Source organism: Bombus huntii, chromosome 15 (assembly GCF_024542735.1).
Source record: "Bombus huntii isolate Logan2020A chromosome 15, iyBomHunt1.1, whole genome shotgun sequence".
Taxonomy (NCBI): Eukaryota; Metazoa; Arthropoda; class Insecta; order Hymenoptera; family Apidae; genus Bombus; species Bombus huntii.
The window spans coordinates 6,176,834-6,201,643 of record NC_066252.1 but is presented as its reverse complement, the minus strand read 5'-3'; the positions used below and the strand labels follow the sequence as shown (position 1 = coordinate 6,201,643).

General features: G+C 32.8%; 2 protein-coding genes across 5 annotated transcripts in view; one reads left to right on the top strand and one right to left on the bottom strand.

Annotated features, from left to right (window-relative positions):
* The window catches only part of LOC126873866 (proton-associated sugar transporter A), a 44,402-nt gene that overhangs the window by 7,662 nt on the left and 11,930 nt on the right, over nucleotides 1–24,810 (bottom strand). Inside the window, exon 1 of one of the 2 annotated variants that reach the window (XM_050635184.1) lies at nucleotides 16,124–18,027. The exons of the other annotated variant lie outside the window; for it this stretch is intronic. The gene's annotated coding sequence lies outside the window, so the exon portion shown is untranslated. Of the gene's footprint in view, nucleotides 1–16,123; nucleotides 18,028–24,810 lie in introns of those variants that run through there. 2 annotated transcript variants of the gene reach the window in all.
* LOC126873867 (synaptic vesicle glycoprotein 2A-like) lies at nucleotides 2,133–24,672 on the top strand. 3 transcript variants are annotated; one of them, XM_050635186.1, is made up of 11 exons: nucleotides 2,133–2,420; nucleotides 14,783–14,833; nucleotides 15,317–15,478; nucleotides 18,052–18,214; nucleotides 18,420–18,541; nucleotides 18,883–19,124; nucleotides 19,371–19,697; nucleotides 20,420–20,564; nucleotides 20,944–21,103; nucleotides 22,099–22,226; nucleotides 22,484–24,672. In XM_050635186.1, exons 1-11 carry the CDS (start codon nucleotides 2,390–2,392, stop codon nucleotides 22,552–22,554), a joined length of 1,602 nt encoding a protein of 533 aa, XP_050491143.1. In that variant the 5' UTR covers nucleotides 2,133–2,389; the 3' UTR covers nucleotides 22,555–24,672. The 3 variants fall into 3 exon arrangements, with proteins under 3 accessions (XP_050491143.1, XP_050491142.1, XP_050491144.1); XM_050635185.1 differs by lacking the exon at nucleotides 2,133–2,420 and adding an exon at nucleotides 11,534–11,793; XM_050635187.1 differs by lacking the exon at nucleotides 2,133–2,420 and adding an exon at nucleotides 11,841–12,157.

Sequence of the window (24,810 nt, the reverse complement as noted above, 5' to 3'; positions counted from 1 at the left end):
CAATTTTATATCCTCTGAAATATTTGCGAGTAAGAAGTTACTCGAAATTATCGTTTTTTAAAAATACCTTTCCCGAATGAAAAGTCTAGATAAACGTTTAATTGCATATACAGAGGCTATTCGTTACACCAATTTCAATCTCTATTGTAGACAGTTTCTAGAAAGGGGAACATTCTCGATAATTTTCTAATATCGTTTCCTATCTGCACAAGTTATATCAATACGATAAATTCAACGATATGTGATTCGTGTTTCTCGTTGATTCTCTATGATCCGTGACGTTCTCTGTGACGTTATCCGATCTAAGAATATGACAAATTAAAATCGATTAATCGTGTACACAACGTTACGGTGTAGTAATCTTTAAAGAACGTAACGATTCTCATCAAATCTTCGAACGAATCAATGAGAAGATGGAGCAAGGTTAACAGGAAATTTCGAGGAAGAAGACAGAAATCGTTCGGTGAACTTCGCTTGCACAGAAATCGAAGAAGGTTCGATGGGCTCGATGGTCTTCGCTCTCGTTCCTACCTCTTATTCAAGAAGTTTTAAATCCTATGGATTCGCTGGGAAAGACGATGGAAAATTAAAGGAAATAATTTACTTATATCGTTAGTCGACTGATTCTCTGTTACAGATTATTTTCGAAATAATATCCGAGTCTTCGTGGTAAAAATGATGTTTGGTGGGAGCAGGTGATAAGGGTAAAAATTAAGGTTTCTCAAATACCTGTCAGGTATCTCAAGTAACAAATAGGGATCAATCTTAAAATACGAAGAACTTCTTTCGCGAATAAAACTGAAAATGGGGTTTTGGAGCGTGTTCTTCCTAGAAGATCTGCATTTGTCTTGGTTTAATCCACCACTAATTAATAATCTTCTCATTCGTGTCTCCTTTTTCAAACGGTTGTTACGCGACATAATTCTGGCAATTGTGCCAATTATCACAGGGTTAAACGGGCAAACAAGTGTGTTGAAAACGAGGGGAACACCGGTGACAATTATCGCCGACAACAGTTTAATCTTTCTTCTCGAGAGGATCGGCTCGTTCCTAATTAATTTAATTAACCATAAGAATTAAAAGATGAATATTAAACAGGCAACATTTTACATCGCGGTTTTCCACTATGCCTAGAAACAGTTTCTGTTATGTGGAATCAAATTGAAGGCGCTATTATTCACAAGAAACACTTTTTCAAAATCAAATATATCATGTTAATTCTAAATTTCTAAAAATTTTCCATCCTGATCTCTGAATTCCAGTTCCCTCAAAATCCGTCCAATCTCGTAATTTCTGTATCTTCACTTTCTATTGTCATCATTCAAATTTTACAATAGTCTTGTACAGTGTTTGATTTAGTTTTTCTAATTGAGTCTGGTTAACAGTAACTAAGTAAAGTAGTCTGATTAAGAGTTAAACTAAGTACCATCGTAGATCTGTAAATTCTATAAATTTTCTATCTTCACCCACGATTCTCATTCCACTCCTAAAGTTCATTCAATCTCATATTGTCAGGTATCTCCATTATTTCGTTCTTGCAAATTTACTACGTTTCTACAAACTGTCCATTCTAACCGCCTAATTATCTTTCTACCCTTAAAATCTATTCAACCTCATATTCTCCAAATATTCATCGTCTCTGTTCATAACTTGCCGATTTCTAAACTTTCCAAATTTTCAAATGTCCAAATTTCCAAATTTCCAAGTTCCCAAGTTTCCAAATAGTCAAATTTATAAATCTTCGACTCTTTAAGTCTCAAAATTTCCGCATGATATACGAAAGCTTAAAAAATCGGAAGGACTTCAAAACAATAGTAACGTGTAACTATAAACGTGAATTTGCTTCACGGTGACTTGCTTTCGTCGTAAATACCAAGAACGACGAACAGAACGAAATCAAATTTAGCCCCTGGGTGTGTTTTGAAAGCAAGGAAGAACGAAGAGAGAAACGATGTCCTCCGACGAATCGATGTTAATGGGAAAACCTACACAAATGAAATAACCTTTCATGAGCATTTTCACAGTTCTTATTTATGGCACGTGTATCTGGTGCCAGCTGAATGTCTCTCTCTCTCTTGATGTTTCTTCGGAAGCTCGGACAACGACACACCGATGCTCTCGTTTAATTTCGAAGCTCAGTCAACGTCGTGATCCCAGGGCTGATTCATCGTGTGTTCGATCAGTTTCTCTGTGATCCTTGATGAGAGGATATGACAGGGAAGTGGTTGGGACCAAATTTTGCTCTTTTGGCTGATTTAAATTGAAAAGAAGAAGAAAAAGAAGAGGAAGAGATTGCTAGAAAAATATCTTTTTCTGGTAGAAAAGATAATTTTTCTTTTTGTATTTTTAATTTTAACTTTGCTGTGAAGACAGTTTGAGGAAGTTTGCAATGGCCGATATAGAAATTCAGAATGAAACAGGTAAGTTGGGTCATTTTTGGATTACTATATTGCCTTAGTTACGTAAAATGTTCCTTTCGAGGAAAAGCGAAATTTGATTGTTCTTTTGTATTGTCTTTTGTATTGTATTGTATTTTGTTTTGTAGTGTATAATATAATTTCAACCAAAAGATAGAAAATATGGAGAACTTCAAATTTCTTAACATATGTTGAGAAATGGAAAAGTGTTATACAGAATATTTCAATCTGTAACTTATTTTGTTTTAATAACTTTCAGATACCGTCATTTTTTTATATTTTTTAAATATTCTTTATATTTTCTATATTTAAGATTTTCTATCTTTCTTTGCCTCTGTCTTCAATATAAAGAAGTTGGTGTACTATTTTAGTGTTCTCAGTCTATCGATATATATTGTCAATATTTCAATGTTCTCAATTCAAAAAATCAATGTGTATTATTAATACAATATTGTCAATATTTATTGACAAACCGCATTTTCATTGAGAACCTTGAAATATTGACAATATTCTTGATCGTCTGAGGGCATTCTTACGAAAGGTTCATTATATTGTTTATTGTTCAATTAGATTATGCAAAACATATTTTGCTTTAATTGGATTACACTGCGTTTTTTAATTGGATTATGTAAAACGTTCTTTGCTGTATAATTCGATTCTTTGTCTGTCATTGAAAAAGGAGATAACGTATGAGGTATTCTTCTTTGTATTTATAGCACCTTTAATAGCACATTTCTGCAGACTTAATTGAGGAAAAATGCAAAGCGTAATGAAATAAGAGATCTTTCGATTACGACACTTCAGGACAACATATGATATTTGGATACCACCTATAGTATTACCGAACGCTATTTTTAACCTTTATATATTTTACTTAATAACAAAAATAATAAATTTTGCTAAAAGAATATTAGTAAAACAATTTTCCTAATAACACAGTGAAACAAATTTAAATATAAATAAAAAGTTAAGAATATCTGTCTATCGATAAAAAATACTATTTGTATCAATAATAACTAAATATATCAATACTATTAATCAATCGAGCACTGATTAATCTTGTATAATTAAAATGTACTAACATTGAAAGTGTCTATGATTCGCTTTATGATTTGCAACATCGCTAGTTATCAGAAGTTCCATGCATTATTCGTCATTTGCAAATCAATTAAGAATTGATATTGGAATTGGTATTGGGATTAAATTGCCGCAATATATATTTAGAAGTCTTAGATCATCGATTATTATCTATCGCAGCATCTTCAATCTAAAGTAATGTTAATGAATTACACAATACTGACATATCAATGAATTAGAAATTTTAATTAGCAAATTGTATCAACATTTATTCTAAAGAGAAAGAAAATCAAAAGATGAATATTTAAAATAACAGAAGACGTTGCTATTGTTTCAAACATCCAAATTTCAAAATTTTCGAATCTCTAAATTTCTATATTTCCATTTTTATATCCATATTCTAATATTCTTACAATTAATTAATGATCGATATTATGATGAAAATAGGAATAAAGGAATACAGCATTGTTATACTGGAATAACATAATAAACGAACGAAAAGTATAGGATGGGAATTCTCTATCTTGGTCTTTCCGCACATTACAATGTCAAGGACACTGAACTAGAACTATCTAAATTGCTTTTAATTTACCATTCTCGTTGATTTATCTAATGAAATAAAACATCTCGCAGCGTTTACGACTTGTCTTTCTTTAAGAGCTATATGTAAAAATATAGATATCAACACGTAAATACAAACGTCAACATTTTTTGAAGTTTCTAGTTAAAAAAAAATTCTCTCGAAATTTTTAAATTATAAAATTTCCAAGTTTCCAGAAAATCTTCAAACTTCCAAATTTCCAAATCTCCAAATCTCCAAATACCCAAACTTTCATACAATATGTGTTATATTTGGAAAACAAAGAAAACTTAAAATGCAATAGTAACGTCATAATAACGAAATAAAACAGTATCGTGGATACAAAGAGATATCGTGGAAACGATTTCTAGAAGCACCAGTATGTATTTACGAAGATGTTTTATCGTGTTGCTGGCGGAAGCATATATTTCCTGTTTTAGTATACAGCTCGTGTATCGTGCACACAGAGATGCACTTAATGTAAATAACAACGATAATATGTCATTGTTATGTGATTAAGTCAAAAAGTGAAAAAAGAAAGTGAGATACGGATAAATTAATAAACAATAATAATGTCTGTCATTGAACTTAATCCAAGTGACAAAGACGTTTCGCATCTTGACTTTAAAAAATAGTAGTCTAAAAAGAGAGCTCTTTGTCGCAGGAGAAAAGTCCAAGTAGTAGTTCTATAATCTACATCGATTTATGGCAGAGGGCCAATAGCGAGAAAGAAGAAATTCTTGAGCAACAAACAAGATGTGTAACAAATGAAATTTACCAAGATAAAATGAAATAAAATTCCAGCTGGATAAAACCTCATGAATATGTAATAAATCTATAGAAAATAAAAAAGAGAATGAACCGTAGAAGATGTAAAAATTATTTAAAAATAAACAAATATCTTCGATCTAATAAGAATATGTAACGATCATTGTTAATATGTGCAATTTCTTTGTTCAACTTTATATAAGTATATTTTTTTTAAGCCATTAAGAGTCTATCTTCATTAAGATGAATGTGAGATTGGGATATAAAAATTCGCAATAAGATGAAATATTATGAAATTTGTATGATTTCTCATTTAAAACGACCGATACGTGGTAAATGGATAAACCTGTAGAGACTGCTGACTACCTAATGGCGCGGAGTGCATGAATTATTAGCGGGCAGCATTTTTATCGTCAAATAAACTCGTTATCGAGTGATATAATAATGCAGCGCGCCAATAACAATTCGCAAATGAACTAGAATGAACAGACTTGAACCGATCCGGTTTATCAGTATGTGTTCCTTTTGCATTTTGCGTTTCTACGTTTCGTCAAACGATTCTCTTCATCGAATAGATTAAGAAAAGTTAAGAAAAAAATCTTTCGACCTTACATTGTGTAAAAAAAAAAAATATGAATATTGTTTATAGATATAGGAATCTCTGTGGAATCTACGAAATCTGAATTTTTGAAATACATATGAAAATACAAAAAACACGAAATGTGTTTAACATTTATTATATGAAATCTATTTGTACGAAATATAAGATTTATGAAATCTATACATAGGTCTCTAAAATTGAATGAAACGTTAAAGCAGTTGGAGTATACGAATAAATAAGCTTCAATAAATTTAAATGATGTATAAAAGCGTCAAATATCGATTTATATGTTATACGTATGTGCATATCAGTAAGCAAGGTACGATATACAGGATGATACAAAAGTTGATATTCGAAACGAGGATTTTGCTTGTTTCACCTCATAACACGTATAAATCTTTCTTTATTTTTACCAAAGATTTACATGGCCGTAATTCTTCCAAATGCAACACCAATTTCTATTCTGACTTTTACTCTATATAAGTTATTAAAGATTTTTATCGTGTAAAATATATGGTACGAAAGAAAATTAAACTTAAATGATCTACTTAATCGAAATTTGTCGCAAGTAGTCACCTGTGACCCAAAAAGTTACCAATCAGATTACATCGTCAAATGAGGATTCATGAATTTCTTTTAAGCAGTTTCGCTTTTTCAGGCAATACATAATGTTTGTTATTTTCAAAAAAAAAAAAAAAAAAAAAAAATACCAAACATATCAGAATTTTCGATATATTACTTTCAGACGTTAGTAATCCAGGGATTATAAACAAAAGAAAAAAAAGAAAAAGAAAAGGAAAGATATCAATCAACGTTTTCTAATCCATAGATAAATTAACGTGAATTATCAATTTTTATATCAATTTGAAAAATTCCACTCGTCATGCGAGAAAAAGAAAGGAAAAAGATGAAGTAAATATTTAAAAACAAGCATTATATAACGCAAGCAAAGGAATCAGGAAATAAATTTCTAAAAAATAATTTGCAGTTTTCTGCAACCTTGTACAAACAAACAACGAACCATCCTTCAAGATGCAATAGCATAGTTGTGTTCTTGACATCGTTTCGATTTAACGTGCTGGCACGCGCGCAAAAATAGTCAATGGTGAAATAAACCCCGACGCGACTGCGTTTCGTTTGTTCGACGGAAGTTGAGAATGCTTTCGGTCAAACGTTCAATGCACATTTTTCCGCCATTTCCCTATCCTTTTTCGTTTTCTTATACTATTTGTTCGAGAAACGCGTGATTATAACCAGATTTTAATAACATATTTAATACGATGTTTATTACGGAAATTGATTATTTAAATGAAATTTAGAATACTAAAATCATACTGTTGATCCACATTAAAATTAATTGTACTAAAATATTGCTTACAATGAAATACTCGAAATAATTACACAAAAATAATGTTTCTAAAAAATGTTAAAATATTATCGTTAAACCATATTAAAATATATTAATTATTAGAGCGTCACTTAGATGAAATATTAAGGAAGGCATTCCTTATTTTAAATCGTTATTTAGTGTCTTTATTGTTAATTGCCACCTGATTGTGTAATTATATATAACTTTAGAATTTGCGTAGAAAAGTCGTCGAATCGACGTATGTATGTCTGCGTTTATCAGTTTAATTGCCTTTATCAGGATCGATAAGGCTGTAGTTGCAAACCTGAAGCGGGCTTCCCTTAATTAGTGTGATTTATATTTATCAAACGATTGCGAGGTGTCTAAATCATCTGAACAAGACTCTCAACAGCTAGATTTATCGTTTGTTATTAGATCGTAAACAGGAATCCTTGTATCTCGTTTCTTCTCTTCTTTCGCCAATGACTGAGAATGTGATTCACTCTTCACGCTAAAAAGATGACCTGGAAGATTTTCTTCTTCGTGTTTTCGACACAAAGATCTTCGTCATTTTTACACATATAGTATGTAACAAACGAAATAGAGCTATGCGTATAATGCCTGTTTGAATTTAAATGGATTACAACGTATAACTATAAATTATAATCTAGAATCACCACTGAAAAATATATATCGCTTTCTTACAGTACGTTTTTTTCTTAAAGTATGTTTTCTTGCGGAAGAAACGAACGAAAAACTACTTCCAAATGTAATTAAATCAAATTTATGAACAAGAAGAGTAATGCTTATAAAATAGGTTTAAATGTTCTTCTTCTTTTTTCATATTTAGCTCTAAACCGTAGGAAATCATCCTTCTGGTCAGGACACAATTATTAACGACAAGACGCATTTGTAGGATACAGCACAGTGTCGTATAAATCAGGAAGAGCGACATAACTGCTTTGTATCGGCCAAATTACGAAGATAAACGAATAAAAGTTTCGCAATTGGTCGAGAAGTGTCTCTGTAATATTTTCATAGTTATAACTTTTCTCTCAAAGCTACGATATGCAAAAACGAAGACTCTACTCTACCTCATACGGAGTGCAATGAGAATTTCAACAGTTCGTCTAGAGTATTAAGATAGTGATACGAATTACTAATAATAAGGAAAGGAATAAAACTCAAAGACATCGTACAGATCAACGCTACGTCAAAGAAAGATTGTTACTTATATACATATATTTAGCTATATTTATTCATGACGGAATAATGCGATTCCTTGTGTAAAAATAAGCAAATGATGTGGAATAAAATTTTCTCATATTCGGTTTAGTTTTTAAGAAAATCGAGTTTGAAAATTGATAAAGTATACTTGAATATGGCTAATTGCGGACTGGACAGAACTAGATAATCGGGACAGGATGTCGTTTTATGTGTGAAACTATACAGAAAACGTGGAATATTATTTTTTCGTTTAAGAATTCATTTTCAAGAAGATAGAGTCAGAACATGTTTAATTAAAAATCGGCCTAGTACATGCGCATGATAAACTTTCCAATTTCTTTTTTCACAGGAACTAAGTCGAAAATGAAAAAATATTATTCTATATTCTTATATAAAGAATCATATGTAACTAACAGTAACCAGTATTTGCAGCCAGTTTATTTCCTAAGCATGTAATGAGCGAAAGCTTAACACGGAAATAATAATAATAATAATAAAAAAGATACATATGTAAAAACGAGCAGAAGATAGTAATCGATCGAGTGTCTCAAGATGGAATTTCCTGGTGCCATAAAACACAAAGATTTAGCCCACAGTCTAATTATATGCGCTCCGTTATACGTTCTGCTTTTTTTTTTTCGTCGCGCGTAAACCGGCATTGGACAGGTTTTCTGCCATTTCTATCCCTCCTTTCGTTCGACTTTTTCAAGCGGAATCAATATAATAGGCGAACGCGTCGCTTAGAATTTCGATTTCTCAAATCTGTCGACACGAAATATGAAATCTATGATATCTAGATTTCTAAAATCTCTTACATGAGATGCAAAATCCACGAAATGTAGATTTTTGAAATCTACTACATAAAATATGGAAAATGATGTAACTTTGCGTCAACTGCTGCGAATGTGTTGAAAACATATTCGCTGTGGTGGAAAAAATAAATTCTTCACTGGTAGTACAGACTTATTCATGAAAAATTCAGTAGCTACAATGTCCTTGTAAAAGATTATTTCATAACGCAGATGTATAATTTCAAATATTTCTTAAATATTTTAAGTCGCCTCCTTTAATAATTTTCTAGCAAAAGAGAAACCTTGCTTTTATTTTGAGAGTCGATGGTCATGTACATATTTTAAGCTCGTATACTTATAGCATTTCAGTCCTTATCTTTAGTCCTTTTCTGTTAAAAAAAGAGTTTCGTTGCTGTTTAAAGAACTGACCAAGGAAGTAACAATTATATTTAATAGAAAAATTTAGCAGAATTTTATACGATATGTAAGACAGATTGAAAAAGGAAAGTTGGCATAAGTAAACATTGAACTTCAAGTGGATATTTATCTGTGAGTCTCATGCAACTTTTCCAGACTTTAATCGGGTAGATTAGTTTATCTCAATTGCCGTGTCCGATGCACTATACTAAAACTAAAACACGCTATACACACACGTGAAACGTAAACACACTATAACTAAATTTCTGCGCTATCTATACGGTTAATTAACGATAATGTTTAACTTCGCCACAACTCGAAAGAAACAAGCACCTCTTTTCAAACTTATAAAATAAAACAAATGAACGAAGAAACTTGCGAAGCTATGTAGGGACAGTGCGAGCCAACGATTCTCGGTTTTTTTTACGAGATCGAAGGTATCTCACAGCTCCAGCTATTGATTTGATTAAATATTTGATTAAATTATAATTATCGTGGTAACCCGGATTTATGTCCTAATTGGCTTTAGAGTGAACGGCGAAAGTCAAAAAATATTATTAAACTACATCACACAAACTATAACTTTGTTGCAAAATTAATCTATTAATTAATAGGATAATAGTGCTGATAATATATCTATAAACTTTCAGCTTTCGATTAAGATTCCTCGTTTTCGTCCTTGCAAATAAAGTATCGTTCGTAGATTATTGCAAATATGAAATAGACGGAAACGAGTTAAACAAGGTGATTGCAATTTACATAAAATATGTATAAGACAAGAACGAAGAGCTAATGATTTCATTGAACGTATATCAAATGAGATTAATGAACCAATTAATAATCGGAAATTATCATTCAGCCAGATCATTTTCCAACTAAGTATATTTGTTTCTTACGTAAGTAAGATTTGAAATTCGAAGAGACTCGAGCTTCCATTCGGTATCTACTATAATCGACGTCATTCTTGGAATCTTCCTCGTTTAATCTTTCATTCTCGTGGTATAATAGAATCGGAACTGCTACTTCAGCTATTCGACTTATTTCATGACAGAAAATGGTCGACATTAATTAATTATTTATTAAATAGAGTAGATTAATTTTGCTTCTAAGTAGTTCATGTACCTATTTGTTTCGAAATAGAAATGAAGAAGGAAGTTCGTGGGAGTTTATGGGGGTTGTAAGTAGGATAGGTGTTTCATGGAAGAACAAGGGTGAGTGAATGCTCTTTGTACGAGACGTAGGATACAGAGAAACATCTGCGAGTACATATATGCCTAGATGAATGAAAGGCAACTGCGAATGACGTCACTGTTTGAAGGTTGATGTACGGAAGGCGAGGTATATCGACATCGCTTACACTCGACATTCCTATCCAAAAGTTACTTTTCTCAGAAAAAAGAAAAAAACAGGAAGAATGGGGGAAAACCTAAGTCCAAATGAATTTGACTTCTCATTTTATTCCTATGATAATATAATCGTTATAAAACAAACATTCACAATAAATAAAAAGATATATATAAATACTCGTGACGAATATGAAAAAAAATGAACTTCCGCTGGACGAGGATTAAAGAAATCGCGAATCAATGAATTCTATTGCTATCTCTGTAAGCCACCGATGTAAAAAAGATTATGGATCGTAATCCGCTATTCGATAATACAGTGAAATACACATAGAGCGACGAAAATACAGGATCTTTTATATGTGTATTAATAAAAAGGACATCGCCTCGCCGCAGATATCGCAGCAAAATGTTTCTGATTTGGCATGACAGGAGTTGCAATTCCTTCAGAACGCTGCGAAAATACTTGTTCGATGCTTCAAGAGGATCCATGTTTACGAACGTTCGATCGCGCTCGCCGTCGATAGAAGCAATCAATTTCCGGCTATGCGAGGGATCGCCAAATGACGAACGAATCGTTCGTCCACCCTTGCATTTCTAAATTTCACTAAGGCGGAGCGCTCGCTCGTTTCATCTAAACTCTAAACGCGCCATTGGAACGTTCTAAGAGTGCACCGAAAAATGCTTGTTCGATTCTTTTAAGCGTTTAACGGCAGAAATAGCGTGCGATTGGTTTCATGAAGTATTCTTGCGAATGTTCGGTTCGGTTCAAATGACGAGGAGGAACTGACGCGATGTGCGAGTTTCCGACCACTTTTTATAACGGAGATAAGAAACAGCCGTTCGAGCAGCTGGCGAGCAGAAGGCTCACACGCGAAAGATAACCGAGAATATCGAAAAGCCTAGCTAAAGCCTATGGAACGGCGGCAGCAGGTTTATTGTCGAGAACTGTTGAGGGGGGCGGCGCAGTCGGTCGGCCGATCTCGTGGCGAGCGAAACTCGGCGACCGCGGACACTCGGTTTAGGTCGGTTCGACGGTGGTTCGACGAGAGCAAGGACGCGTTACTACCGTGCTATTATACCCGCTAGGGAGATCAGCGACACAGCACAGCGCAGCGATGCGTTAGTTGCGCGCGCGTACGATGTCGGGCGATATCGCTCGATTCGAGAGCGAGCCGGCCGCCTCCGACCCGCTAGTGTCGGACGCCGTTTCCACGTTGCAAGGTAACTCTTTTTCTTCGCGTACGTCGCACGTTTGTTTTGTGCCCTTTCTTCTTCTTAACGCGCGTCTAAGGGAAACGAGCAAGAGCATTCGCTCGTGTCCGTTTAGTGCAAAGTCATTTACACCAAAAAACGTTTCCCCGCAACGAACGCGAACGAACGTTCGGGGAGATTAGACCGAGCATCTATAGAATACGCGATGGTTATATTCTCGATTCGATCTTCGCTCGAACCTGTGACAACGATGTTCGATGGATGGATTAGAATGTTTATCGTGAGAAATTTGAAAATGCAAAAGTGCGCAGAGTCTCGCGTAGTACGTAGAAATATACGAACTATCCAAGTACAATACTCGCTATAGCGTTTAGTAAGTAAAACGATTTCTTACCTAGATTGCATTTTATCGTAAAACCAAAATCTAATTCCTAGACTATCAGGCTGAAATAGATAAATATAATACAATAGAATAAGAGGATTTTTAGAGCATTCGATTCGACGAACAACGGTCGAAACGGCATTTACGTTTCAATTCTGCACGTTCTTATATTTGCAAATTTCCCATAGATGCATACAAATGCATAGTCTAGTTATAGATAAATACATATGTATGTACATATATCTATAGATATATAGGATGAATTATGACCCGGGATAAAAATAAAGTACAACGGGCAAATTCTATGACTCGAAACAAGTGGAAATGATGTCTTATGAAGAAATAGCTTCGAAAATTTAAACGGGTTGCTTACACGTGATCGATACTTTGTATGTTACCTTCCACTATAAATTATTATACTACATGTGTTTCTGTATTGGATGTATAAAAATTTGCTGGTTATTAGAAGTTGTGACATTGTACTAACGTCAGAAGGTGGTGGTCCACGGAAAATCATAAAGCTTATCATACGAGAATAACGTAAACATGTTAAAGAACAGAATGATGCTACAATAATTACTATGACGCAAAAATATTATTATTTTTGCCAGATATTATACATTTTTATCGTACAAACTTTATAGAAACATTATTCTATGAAATTCATAAACAAGCATGATTACAATCGTTGTAATAAAACGGCATTGACGCATTGCGGTATTTGACTGGCAGTTTGAGAGATATTTGCCTGGTCCGTTGCTTTTGGTGGTTTATTTTTATCTGAATTGCTTTACCCGCTTCTTACTTGCGTCAATATAGCATAACGATTTGCTTGCTATTGGAAGAACTGACACTGTATTATGAAGTTAAAAAATTTATTTACACCAAGTATCAGACGCACGTGTAGGCGCTTTTTCTTTTTTCTCGAAGATGAAACGCCTCATTTGTACCACAAATTAGAGAATAGTAAATTTCAAAAAATAAAATTGGAAGATCTTGTGAATTCGAATTGAATTTCTTTATACAACAAAATTGTAACATTTATTTTTCTGGGAATATTCGTGTGTTATTTTATATTATTATAATAATAGATAAATAATCACCAGCGAAAACAAAGAAACATCAATAGCGTTAATAAAAAATTACTATCAATGAGTTATATGAGCCATAAGAGACAAATATAATCAGTCATAGGTGTTACCGATGGTGATTCGCTGTCCGTCTAATTCGAGCTTAATCTGATACTACTGTTGATACACGGGGACTAAAGGAAAAGAAAGAAAAATTCCGATATCCAGTTACCAATGCTGATGATTAATCTAAAAATTCAGCGTAATCTAAGACTAATCTAATTCCAAAGACTAAAACGGAGCGGTGTATTTAAATTTTATTTAGCTTAACTCAATACGATTTTAATGGCTCACAACTTCAGCCAAAAAGTCGCACAATCATGATCGGAATTCAATTCGAAGTTAATCCGCGTTTAAGCCAAACTTAATCAAAAAATAAATAACGATCGTCACATCTAACGCGGTATAATCCAAACGTAACTCGAAACTGTTCTTGTCGTATCAAAATTTCAAAATAAGCAACGGCTTACAAATAATTATCTATATAGGTATTTAGCTTTGGCTCAATCTCTCTGATTAAAGATCTCAGGTGGAAGCTCGATTAACCGCTAATAGTAATAAAAACTAAATCGCAAATAGAATTCTAGTCGAGTTTAATCTCGCAGAATAATCTCGACTCAAATATCGTGCAAAACTTAATCTGAAGCCTAATCTTCGTCTCAATGTTAGACTTAAACTCGACCTTCTGAAAACTAAAACAAAAAAATGCATTAACCCAAACCTGTACCCATGTTAATGTGTTAGAGACATAATTAGAGATATACGTAATTAGGTCATTTCCATAAACAACGTCGTGTTTATGTAGAGGCCGGTTCATTGCCATCGCAAACTCTACGCTATTCGAAAAAGTATTGGGTTGACAACTAAGCGATTGCGGATTTTGTCAATACCAACTAACCAAAAAAATTCCGCAATCACTTAATTGCCACCCCAAAAAATTCTTTTTTTCATGAACTTTGCCAAATGGATGATAAATTGGTTCCTAAACAGATATTCCTCACGTCTAGCAAATACTCGACGAGTATACTCGACGTATTACGAATCTTTACGTATCTTCGTACGTCTTTATGTATTTTATGCACATTTTAATGGATTATCGCTAATAAAGGTCAGAGAAGCGTAATGTATCAAAGGTGACAAACAAGTGTGTAATCCCAGTGTGTTGCAAGAACAAAGAAGTGTTTTGAGTAGCGTTACGAACTGCTACAAAGACGCGAGCGAGAGGAACGATTTATAATTTATAGGCAAGAAAAGCCTTCGGAAAGACTTGGTACGCTTTTGTTTTCAACGGATTGGCAGAGGGACGTAGCACATTCGAGGAATGTTTTTATTCTTGGAATGAACATATGATCACGGTGGCGGGTCTGACTTTCACGTCAGCCTGTACGGTTTCTCATTTCATCTTTCTTTCCTCTATCTCCCCCTCTTTCTCTCTTTCTCTCTTATTCTTTTTATGAGTAACCGCGTTATTTTCTCGTATTCGCAGGCACCAAGCAAACGGCGGAAAGCGTAGCTCAAGATGCCGTCGACCAAACAGGTATGCGTTTCTTGGGTTTTTAGTTTGAGGATGTTAAAGAGCAAGGATGAATTGACTCGAATGCGATTGAATTTTTGATTTTTATGATAGACATAATTCTTTCGTTATTTTATAATATTATTTTATGGTTTATAGCTTATCTCCATAGCGAGCTATCATCTTTGAGACGAATAAATATAATTGAACTTATTAAGGGAAAGTCGTTTGGTGTTGTCGTAAATGAGTCAATCGAAGACCCCGTAACCTAATAAAGGGGGAAAATACTACTACTGTTGTTATTAGCCGAGTTTTTATTTTTACGATATTGGAATAGAGACGAAAGAGTAAATAATTTTGTATATCTAGAAATTTTTATTCTCATCCGTCTTCCTCCAACTTAATTTCTTGTATCTTATTTGTATAAGTTCGCAATTCACAATATCAAGTACGAGTATGCAACGATAAATACGATTTATTCTAATGATTCGTGGTATCTTTCCACAGGGTTTGGCAAGTTTAACCTTAAGGTTATGGCCGTCTGCAGTCTGATCTTCATGAACGTGGCTTTTAGTATAACAAGTATCGGTTTTGTATTACCATCAGCGGCATGCGACTTCAGAATGACCACTGTTGACAAGGGACGCATGAGCGCCGCCCCCATGTTAGGTAACACTCGAATAATCAGCATCTTATTAACTATATATCAATGTTCCTTCCGGCATATCAACGATATTATTAACTACTTTCATTTTTGCATACACACATGACAACAACAATCCTTGTCCGTCGCTGACATTTGCTTGGCAATTATTTTATGATCATGTAAGAATTTTATGATTGTGTTGTTTCTGTATGTTTTTGTGTTGTCATGTAATAATCTATTTAATTTAATTACAAATTATATTTTTCTTATGGGTTATCGATTTTTATTGAATCGCTAATCGTTCTTATCGCGTGTGTTATTTGCAAATATGAACGAGGATTATGTAATTTATTTTTAACGTCATTTTATATATTGTTGCTTGTAGTTGGGAAATACATTTTTTGGTACCAAAGAGAAATGTGAAATAAGAAATACAAGTCTGTTCTAACCCGGAGGAAAAGGACTTATAAAAAGTAAATAAACAAATAATAAAATGATAATTCTGTAATAACTCTTGTTAAAAGAAAGAAGATATGTCACTTACAAAAGTTCCATTTCCGTGCTTTAATATGGCATATTTGCTTCGTATAATGTTTCTTTATTCGATCGATATCACTTTAATACTGTTACAAATATGAAAATAGCGTATATATATATATTGCATTCACCTTATCACTGGAATGAAAATGTGTTGCGTGCCTTTCCGAGGCTCGCGAACGCCACACGCCCTGGAATCGATTTCCATGGTGTTTCGCCAACACATTGCGTTGCTTACATTAGCTCGAACAGGACATCAAACCGCGTTCCTTTCGAGTTACATAAAAATCCTTGTGAAATTGCAAGTTATTTTCCACTCGTTCAAGCCTTCTCACTTTCCTTATTTAGATACAGACAGGCGGATATTCATGCAAATATTTATATAAATAATGGCAATTATAAATAAAAGAATTATTTTCATAAAAACGATTGAAGGAATAAAACTTAAATACAAATTTCTTGTACTTAATAAATATTATAATAGATGCTCAACTTTATATATTTCATATACTTTTGCATATTACGTGCATTTTTGCACTTTTAAATTTCCCGTAACTGCATAAAAAAATTCCGCAGTCTATTTCTATCGAATCCAGTCTTTTTCATCCATTCATTCCCGTTTGCCATCGTTCGTTCCTTTGTCTGTGTTATTCCACTTTATGCGGTATAAATATTGATGACGATGTATTGGATTTAAATTTTTCTCTCTATTTATTCACCTTTATCATGATTCACTTCATTGTTCAAATCGTTTCTGAAGATAAAACGGCCCATTCTCTCTCCTTCGTCTCATAACTCAATTAGTATAATTTACAATATAAACACATCTCTATATTTCCATGAAATTTTAGCTTCATTATAATAATTTATTTCATATTACCGCTTTGTTAGCAATGTGAACAATAAATAGTATTAATAATATCCTTTAATTTCTATCGAATTAATACTTCTTTATACATTTGTCCACGTTCGATCACGCGCGAAGACGTTCTTTAGCATCGTCTTTTTTAAAGATGACAACTAATGTACAAACAGTAATTTGCACAAAGAAAAGGTACTCGGCGAGATACAGTTGATTCATCGCGGTGTGGATGAACGTACGAGAGGAAAACTCTTGTGCAAAAGTATCCAGACACCAATGCTCTTCAAATGGAATGCAACATAAATTAATTGAATCGTAATGCGCGAAAACCAGGGACGTATCGTTAAAATGTCCATACATGGTTTCCACTTTGTCAGAAAATTGATTTTTCAATTAAAATTTTCTACACGGTTGAACATATCGATGTTGCAATATTTATAGCTTTACTTTTATATTCTTTTATCACTTAGTTCTTCATATTATTTAATTACCTAGTCGGTTAATTGATATTTCATCGGGTGTTACAAATTCATGTTATTTTACTATTACGAATTTCAGTGTTAAATTAATATTTAATTCACTATTATTCTAATATTAAATATTAGATTATTATTATCATATTCTCTTGTGTTAAACATAAATGCTCTCTCTATAATCCTTCTTCACATTTAGTTAATATATCACGAACAAAGAACAAGTCATTGAACTTGTTTGCCACGAATTTTTCCGTTCGCCGTTAGCATAATAAATCGTTTAAGGAATAAAGCTAATTATTCAAACATACCACTAGCACGTAGTAAGAACGACTAACATATTCATGAAAGCAGTGGCAGGAGACACGATCAAAGAATTACTACAATCGTCTAGATGACACCTGTCGAATACGAATAATTAAGCCTTGAAAGGTTACATGATGCAAGAACGTGACTCTTTGATCGTTTTCTGCTATTTCTATGCAACAACTATCGATTATTACGCGATAGATAAGGAATATTCATGAGAAATATTCATTAGAAAAGAATATGCTAATTTTCTAAAATACAAAGAACAGTCTATGGATATTTATGCATTTATGAAAGATTGAAAGTAAATAACCAACTAACATTGTCCTGACAACATTTTCTATCAGCAAAAGTAATTAAATAACCAAGAAGGTTTCCTTAAGCGTTATCAATCTCTCTAATTATGAATTTATAGGTATGTTAGCAGGTTCGTACATGTGGGGTTGCTACGCAGCTATCAAAGGGCGAAGGATGTCACTATTGGTCGCGTTATTTCTACATGGTATCTCTGAATTATTGGCGTCGGTGGTGCCATTTTATTGGATCTTCCTGTTTTTGAAATTTCTAAGCGGTGCAGCGTTAGTATTATTACATTTTATCCAACTTAAGCAGAATAACAGATAGATGATAAATTTAACGACCGTATAATACTTTACACAGTAAAAATTTGGTTGTGATACGTTTTATTTCACAAAAGTTAAATAACACACGATTGACAATCTTGATTCCCTGTGTCCAAAGTGGAACATTTTATTTCACGACCGTGTTTAATTACTGCTTCAGTATGAATGGACAATCGGCCGTCGTTTTTCTGTATTTGGGTGAATTTCAACCGACTAAATATCGGGACAAAATGCTCTCGTGGATGGAAATGGCTTGGGTGGTTGGAATGATCATTTTAGCAGGTAATTACTGCCAAACTTTACGAATTATAATATATCGTTGATTTAACGTAAAGTCTAAATGTTTGTTTCGTTTATAAATTTTTATAAGATTCAGTAAAGAGATCAAAGTATTAAATTTTCTATTGAAATCAGTTTTAATGGGTGTATAATGTATATGTCTTACGTTAAGTTTTAACGATAATAATCTAACGATAACGATCTTAATGATAATAAATCTTAAGTAATTTTTATTAGGAATAAAAGCTCGAAAACATAATCCTGTATTATTTTTAAATATTTCACTTTGCCTGCGTTTCTTTCTCAAAATTTGTTCAACATTGCAAACTGTTTGGAAATTTCAGGCGTCGGTTGGATTATTATTCCGTTGAACGTGAACATCGAAACGGACGGCGGTTTCTTTTTCCATTCGTGGAATCTTTTCGTGTTCATATGCTCCCTTCCAGCCTTGTTGACCGGAACTTGGTTGCTGTTTTTCCCTGAAACACCAAAATATCTCGCGGAGACTGGACACAACGTTCAGATGCTGGACGTTTTAATGAGAATGTACTCTGAAAACAGTGGAGAGCCACCGAAAGAGTACATAGTAAGTATTTATATTCGCTTTTCGAGTAACAGAAATCATTAGAGAATTTCTCAGAAGCTGTAAAAATATTTTGAAAATGAGAGAATTCGATCCTCAAGTCAATTTCTCTCGAACTCGAAATCCTATGTAAATTAAGCTAAACGCGAGTGATATTTCTTTTAATTCTTGATTTGTTTATTTGATAAAAATATTCCTGCAATAGCAATGAAAGGAAAAAAACAAAAATTTCTGATCTTCCATTTTCAGACGAAGCTTCGGAACTGCGAGAATAACAATTTAAACGATTTAGTGCACCGAATAATGCACACCAAAGAGAGAGAAGATGTGAGCGAGAAATCCTTCCAAGTGATGATAACTGACATATACATGAAAACCATGATGATATTGAAGCCACCGTTTCTTTGTAGAACGATTGTAATGTGTCTGATCGCATGTTTCGTCACGTCCTCTTATTACACGCTGACTTTATGGCTGCCAGAACTTTTTCATAGATACGCGGACTTTCAGGAGGCGTATCCCAATCAAACAGCTAGCGTTTGCACATTGAAGAGCGCGAAAAATGTTACAGAAATAGTGAGTGATTGAATAACAAATATAAATATGATTTTTAGGTGAAATTTAGAAGAATTTTTCAACATTTCCTAAATATCTCGTTCATAACTTTTTTTATCGTTAGACGAAAGAAAAAAAAAGGAAAAACTATACGTATATATATTAGACAAAAAGGTGGAAATCATTGTAATAGGAATTTTTTCTAGTAAAGAGTTGGCTCTCGCAACGAAATGTCGCATAAATTAAATTTACAATTTGTAATTGTAATTGTTCTAAGGTTAGAAACTAGGAAGAGAGATATTGGGACGATTGCCAAGGAGGCATTACAGAATAGACAAATGAAAATTTTTATATAAAATTTAGTAGATAATTATTCATTTGTTATTCGTTGAATTGAATTTTGCAATGAAACCTCGTATAGAGTAGATATGTAGTTTGCAATTGTAATTATTCTATGAAGAAGAAATTGTATTGTTCTACATTTAGAATTGAAATTAAAGTGATATTAGGATGATTGCCAAGAAGCAATTGCAAAATAGGCAAAAGCACGGAATAGTTTGCGATATGTAGATGGAATACAAAGATCAGATGTTCGTTGTTCATTGCGTTATTATCTATACATAAAACTCTATTTATAGTATGTTACGCGATTTTAATTGAATTCTAGGATAACTTAAAAATTTCTTAATATAATAAAATATTAAATACTATTATAGTGATTTAATGGGAAAAATTTTGCACAGGATATGTCAGACGATCCGTTCGGCTGCAATTCCAGAGTACAAACTAGCGTGTTCGTGCACACATTTATTTTGGGTGCCTCGTGTATTCCGACAGGGCTGATATTGCCATTATTTGTTAACTACTTAGGATATAAATTTTTCCTCGGTAAGCAAACAAATATCTTTTTCTTTCTACCATTACGAGATATATATATTTTTAGTTCAAAATATATTTTTATCTCTAACACATCCGTTGCTATTAAAATACAACTATTCAACCCTGAATTCTTTGCCTTCCTATTTTCATCAAGGATGTTATCAACAATTATATCAGTGGCATTGTTTAAATTGATCGAATCTATACACCATATGCGCCAAAAGCAGTGGATGTGTTAAATATATTTTTGAAATTCTAATTGACTTCATAAGTATACTATCGAGCAATTCGAATTTATCTCTTTAATCTCTAATTGATTTAATTTCCTTGCTTAACTTGAGAAATTAGTCTATCGACAGATATCGAATAATTTTGTCTGTCATTTCAGTGATAACAGCTTTCATTCCTGCTGTCGTGACGGCTTGCCTCTTTCTGGTGGAGACGTCCACCCAAAACTTGGTTCTTTCGTGTGCCTATGAGTCCGTCACTTCCGTTTGCTTGAGCGTCGTATATTGCCTTTTAGTCGATCTGTATCCAACGCATTTAAGGTAATCTACTCACTCAGGATTCTTACTTTTTTCCTATACTTAATAATTCTAATAATAAAAATATAAAATAAATCCTAAGAATAAAAATAAATTTAATGTATCTTTATTTTCTTAATCGTTTCGTAAATATTTCAAGGGAATTCAAAGAGATCGTTCGTGAATTCGATAATTGCGAGAGCATGAATACCTCTGTGATTTACTGTAGAAACTTGAAAAAACTTCATCCTTCCGCACGAGTTTTCTAAAAAAAGATCGCCACTTGTTTATTCTCTCCAAAGATATGAAAGAAAGTTTATTGTGTGCTTATCGATCGATATAAATATCCCGGTATATAATACTTATTTTTTCGTCTGTGTCAACTGGTTTATTTATAATAGAAACGATCATTCTTTTCGACGATCGAATATTGAACTAATCTGTCGATCTCGAAACATTATCTCGAGTGTTCTTGCTTTCAATACCTACGATAAAATACTTGTCTTCTTATATTATTATTATCGTTATCGTTTATTAATACTATCATTATAGTTGTTAGAGAACGTTATGCAACTTGATTTTTGCAGATCGAAATTGCAGTTGCGTTCTATTGCGAAATGTGATTGAAATTTTCGTCATTGATATTTCTTTCATAAATTGAGATTTATGTAGCTGTTGTTAGGTGTCTTTGGAATTATGTAACTGGAATAAACGTTATTATCGTAACAGAGAGACCTTATCGTTGGAATATTAGGTAGAGATCTATGATTAAAATAGAAATTACGTCCTTAGGGAAATTTACAAAATTCGTTGTTTCTTCGTTATACATTAACTCAATTATAATGTAAAAATATTGAAAGTTAATTACGATCATTACCATTTACTATTTTGTAACAGAATCGTGTTATCATCGACGTAAACTTATGATTCTTACCGAATATAAGAAAATTAATTACCCGAAACTGTCACAAAATTAATGATATAAAGCTCGATAATTTTCAAATATAATTCTGTTTCAGAGCAATGGCGTCCGGTTTGTCTGCCTTTATCAGTAGAATAGGTGCTATTAGTGGTACTCTAATGATCGGATACTTGATCGACGACTATTGTACATTGGTGATTGTTATCGTAGCTGCTCAATTATTCCGTATGTATTCAAATTCCGACCTCTCCATTTTTTTAATTAGGTCTTAAATTATCTCCATACAGATGTATTGTGTTGTATCTACTTATCGCGTTTAAATAGCGATAATGTCGTGACAATACTTGTTACATCTGTTAGACTACTCAAATTCATTCAATATCTGCAAATATATTTATAAGTTACTTTTAATTTAATGCTTTCTTCCTTATATAATGTCTTATCGAATATTTATATGCGTGACATTTATTTATTTATTCCAGTGAGTGGTTTGCTAGCCCTGTTTACACCAGGAAGAAAGAAATCGAAAGCGATAGACGTTGAGAAATCTTAACGATAGTACGGATTAAGCTAAAGAAAGTGGGACGAAAGAAAAGAAACAATCAAAAAGGTTTTTACATTCACAAGAAGAATTCTATATAATTTACTTTTCCATTTTTCTTTTTTTTTTTTAATAATATAAACGCATTTCGCTTGGAAACAAGAAATATAGGCAATTTTATCGATGAGAGAATTTAATTAAACTCGAAATAATTAGAGGATCTCTTATTTAACACCAGAAAATCCAATCAAAACGACTAATTCACAAAGATTGATAAAAATTATTATTTTCATTAGTAAACGTGACATAATTATTTGCAACTCTTTAAGCTACGGTGCTTCTGGTGTTAAAACATCTTTACTTTCCCTTAAGTTCTGTCAAGTTAAGAGTATGAAAACATGTTATTACTTAAATGTACGATATAATATTACAACTTAAATTTAGAGGAAAGATATTAGTGTTAAATTTACAGTATTTCTTTCTCGTAATGGTTAAGAACGTTAATGTCTTCATTTCTTGTTAACGAATTATATACTTATCTATATACATATACATATATAGAAACACCATCTTCTAATAACTAAACTATCGTGCCTGTGTACTTTCTGCGTATACTTTATCACGGCCGGTGTCTGCGTTATTTTATACATTTTTCTTAATACACACCGGACATAATTTAGTATACTATAAGAGGATGCCTGTTATTGATCGAGTGTATTTTGCAAGTGAAGATTATTCTTCCTATACAATGGCTACAAAAAGTAGCGGCACGTATTTTCCGATGAAGCATCTTTTTTTATCAGGTCGTACATTTCATTTTCACAGTATTAAATTTTTACAGTCATATAGTACGAAATCTTACGTACTCGGAATTAATTAATTAGTACGTAAATACTATGATCAATACGTACAATGGTGTGCCAATATATTTTGTAGCCACCGTATAGATATTTGTAGCTGCTATGAAAATTTTACGTGACAGTTTCACGTAACGCACACAATGTTTGTGAATACTCAGCAAATTCGAGAGGTTCACGATGATGAAAGTATATATGTGTTACATATTTTTCTACATTTCTAAAATATTAATATCTTCATCGAGCGTCGTATACGGTAGTTAAAAAGTATACAGAATCTTTGTTTCGTAATTAAAATCTCGTAACATGTATTCCAGGATATTGTACTTTATTCTTCTAATTTATGGAAGAAGAGAAATGGCTACTTTGTTCTCTTCAGAATTTACAGAGCGATTTGGAAGGAGTATGAATAAAACTTAGAGAAACTGTCGCGGTTCGAATTTCTATTGTTGTCATAACGAGGGAATAAAATTAATATGAAGTGTCCTTTGGTAAACTTTGAGAAATTTGGATTTTACATTTTACTAGAACGTGAAAAGCATTCTGTCGTAATAAGAATGGCAAATTTTCTCAAAGAATAAAGAAAGTAGAAAATGATAAATCTACAGAATTTATCGCAAAACTGACCTGAAAGTAAATTGTTCGACTTTGTCTTAGTATTTTAAAAATCATTTGACATTAAACTTATCATTTTTCTGTGACAACAGAACAATTTTAAGTTGTAATACCTGTACGTATAATTACCGTGAAAATAATTAAACGATCGTTTAAAAACTTACTACACTCGTTCTGAAATAACCTGTAGAATATTCTGTTAAAATACTATATACAACGAAAAAGATCTTCGAATAAATAGATTAACGTATTTAGTACTTAATACACATACGGCTAAAAAAGCTAGGCAGGAAATAAATGCTCAATTATATAAACCATTATCACGACGATCTCTCGTATTGTTAACACAGTGCCACGATATTTCTTCAACATTGCAAATTGTACGGTGTTAAGGGGCCCGCATACGATTAATAATATTGCCAATATCGCCAAGTATTGTCAAACAGTATTCATCGTGTGCAGATCTCTTTACGAAGCTTGATTCGATCGATCAGCCTCGAACTCTATGTAAATGAATATCGAACGCGACGATCGTATTCCCGACGCGTGTTATTCTTCTATTTTTCTATGTACGAGACTTTTTATATTGTAGACTGTTTATATGCCGGCCATCGAAGTACAATAAAAAATATGTTCTTGCTGAACCTATCAAAATCAATTGTCGTCTATTATTTTTTGAAAGTTCGAAATTTATATAAAGTGATTTCAAAATGTTGTTACCGTATAAAGGAAAATTGATTAATATTTCTTATCAGTGATCTTAAAAGGACTACAGGAAAGAAGGCTACTTCAATCA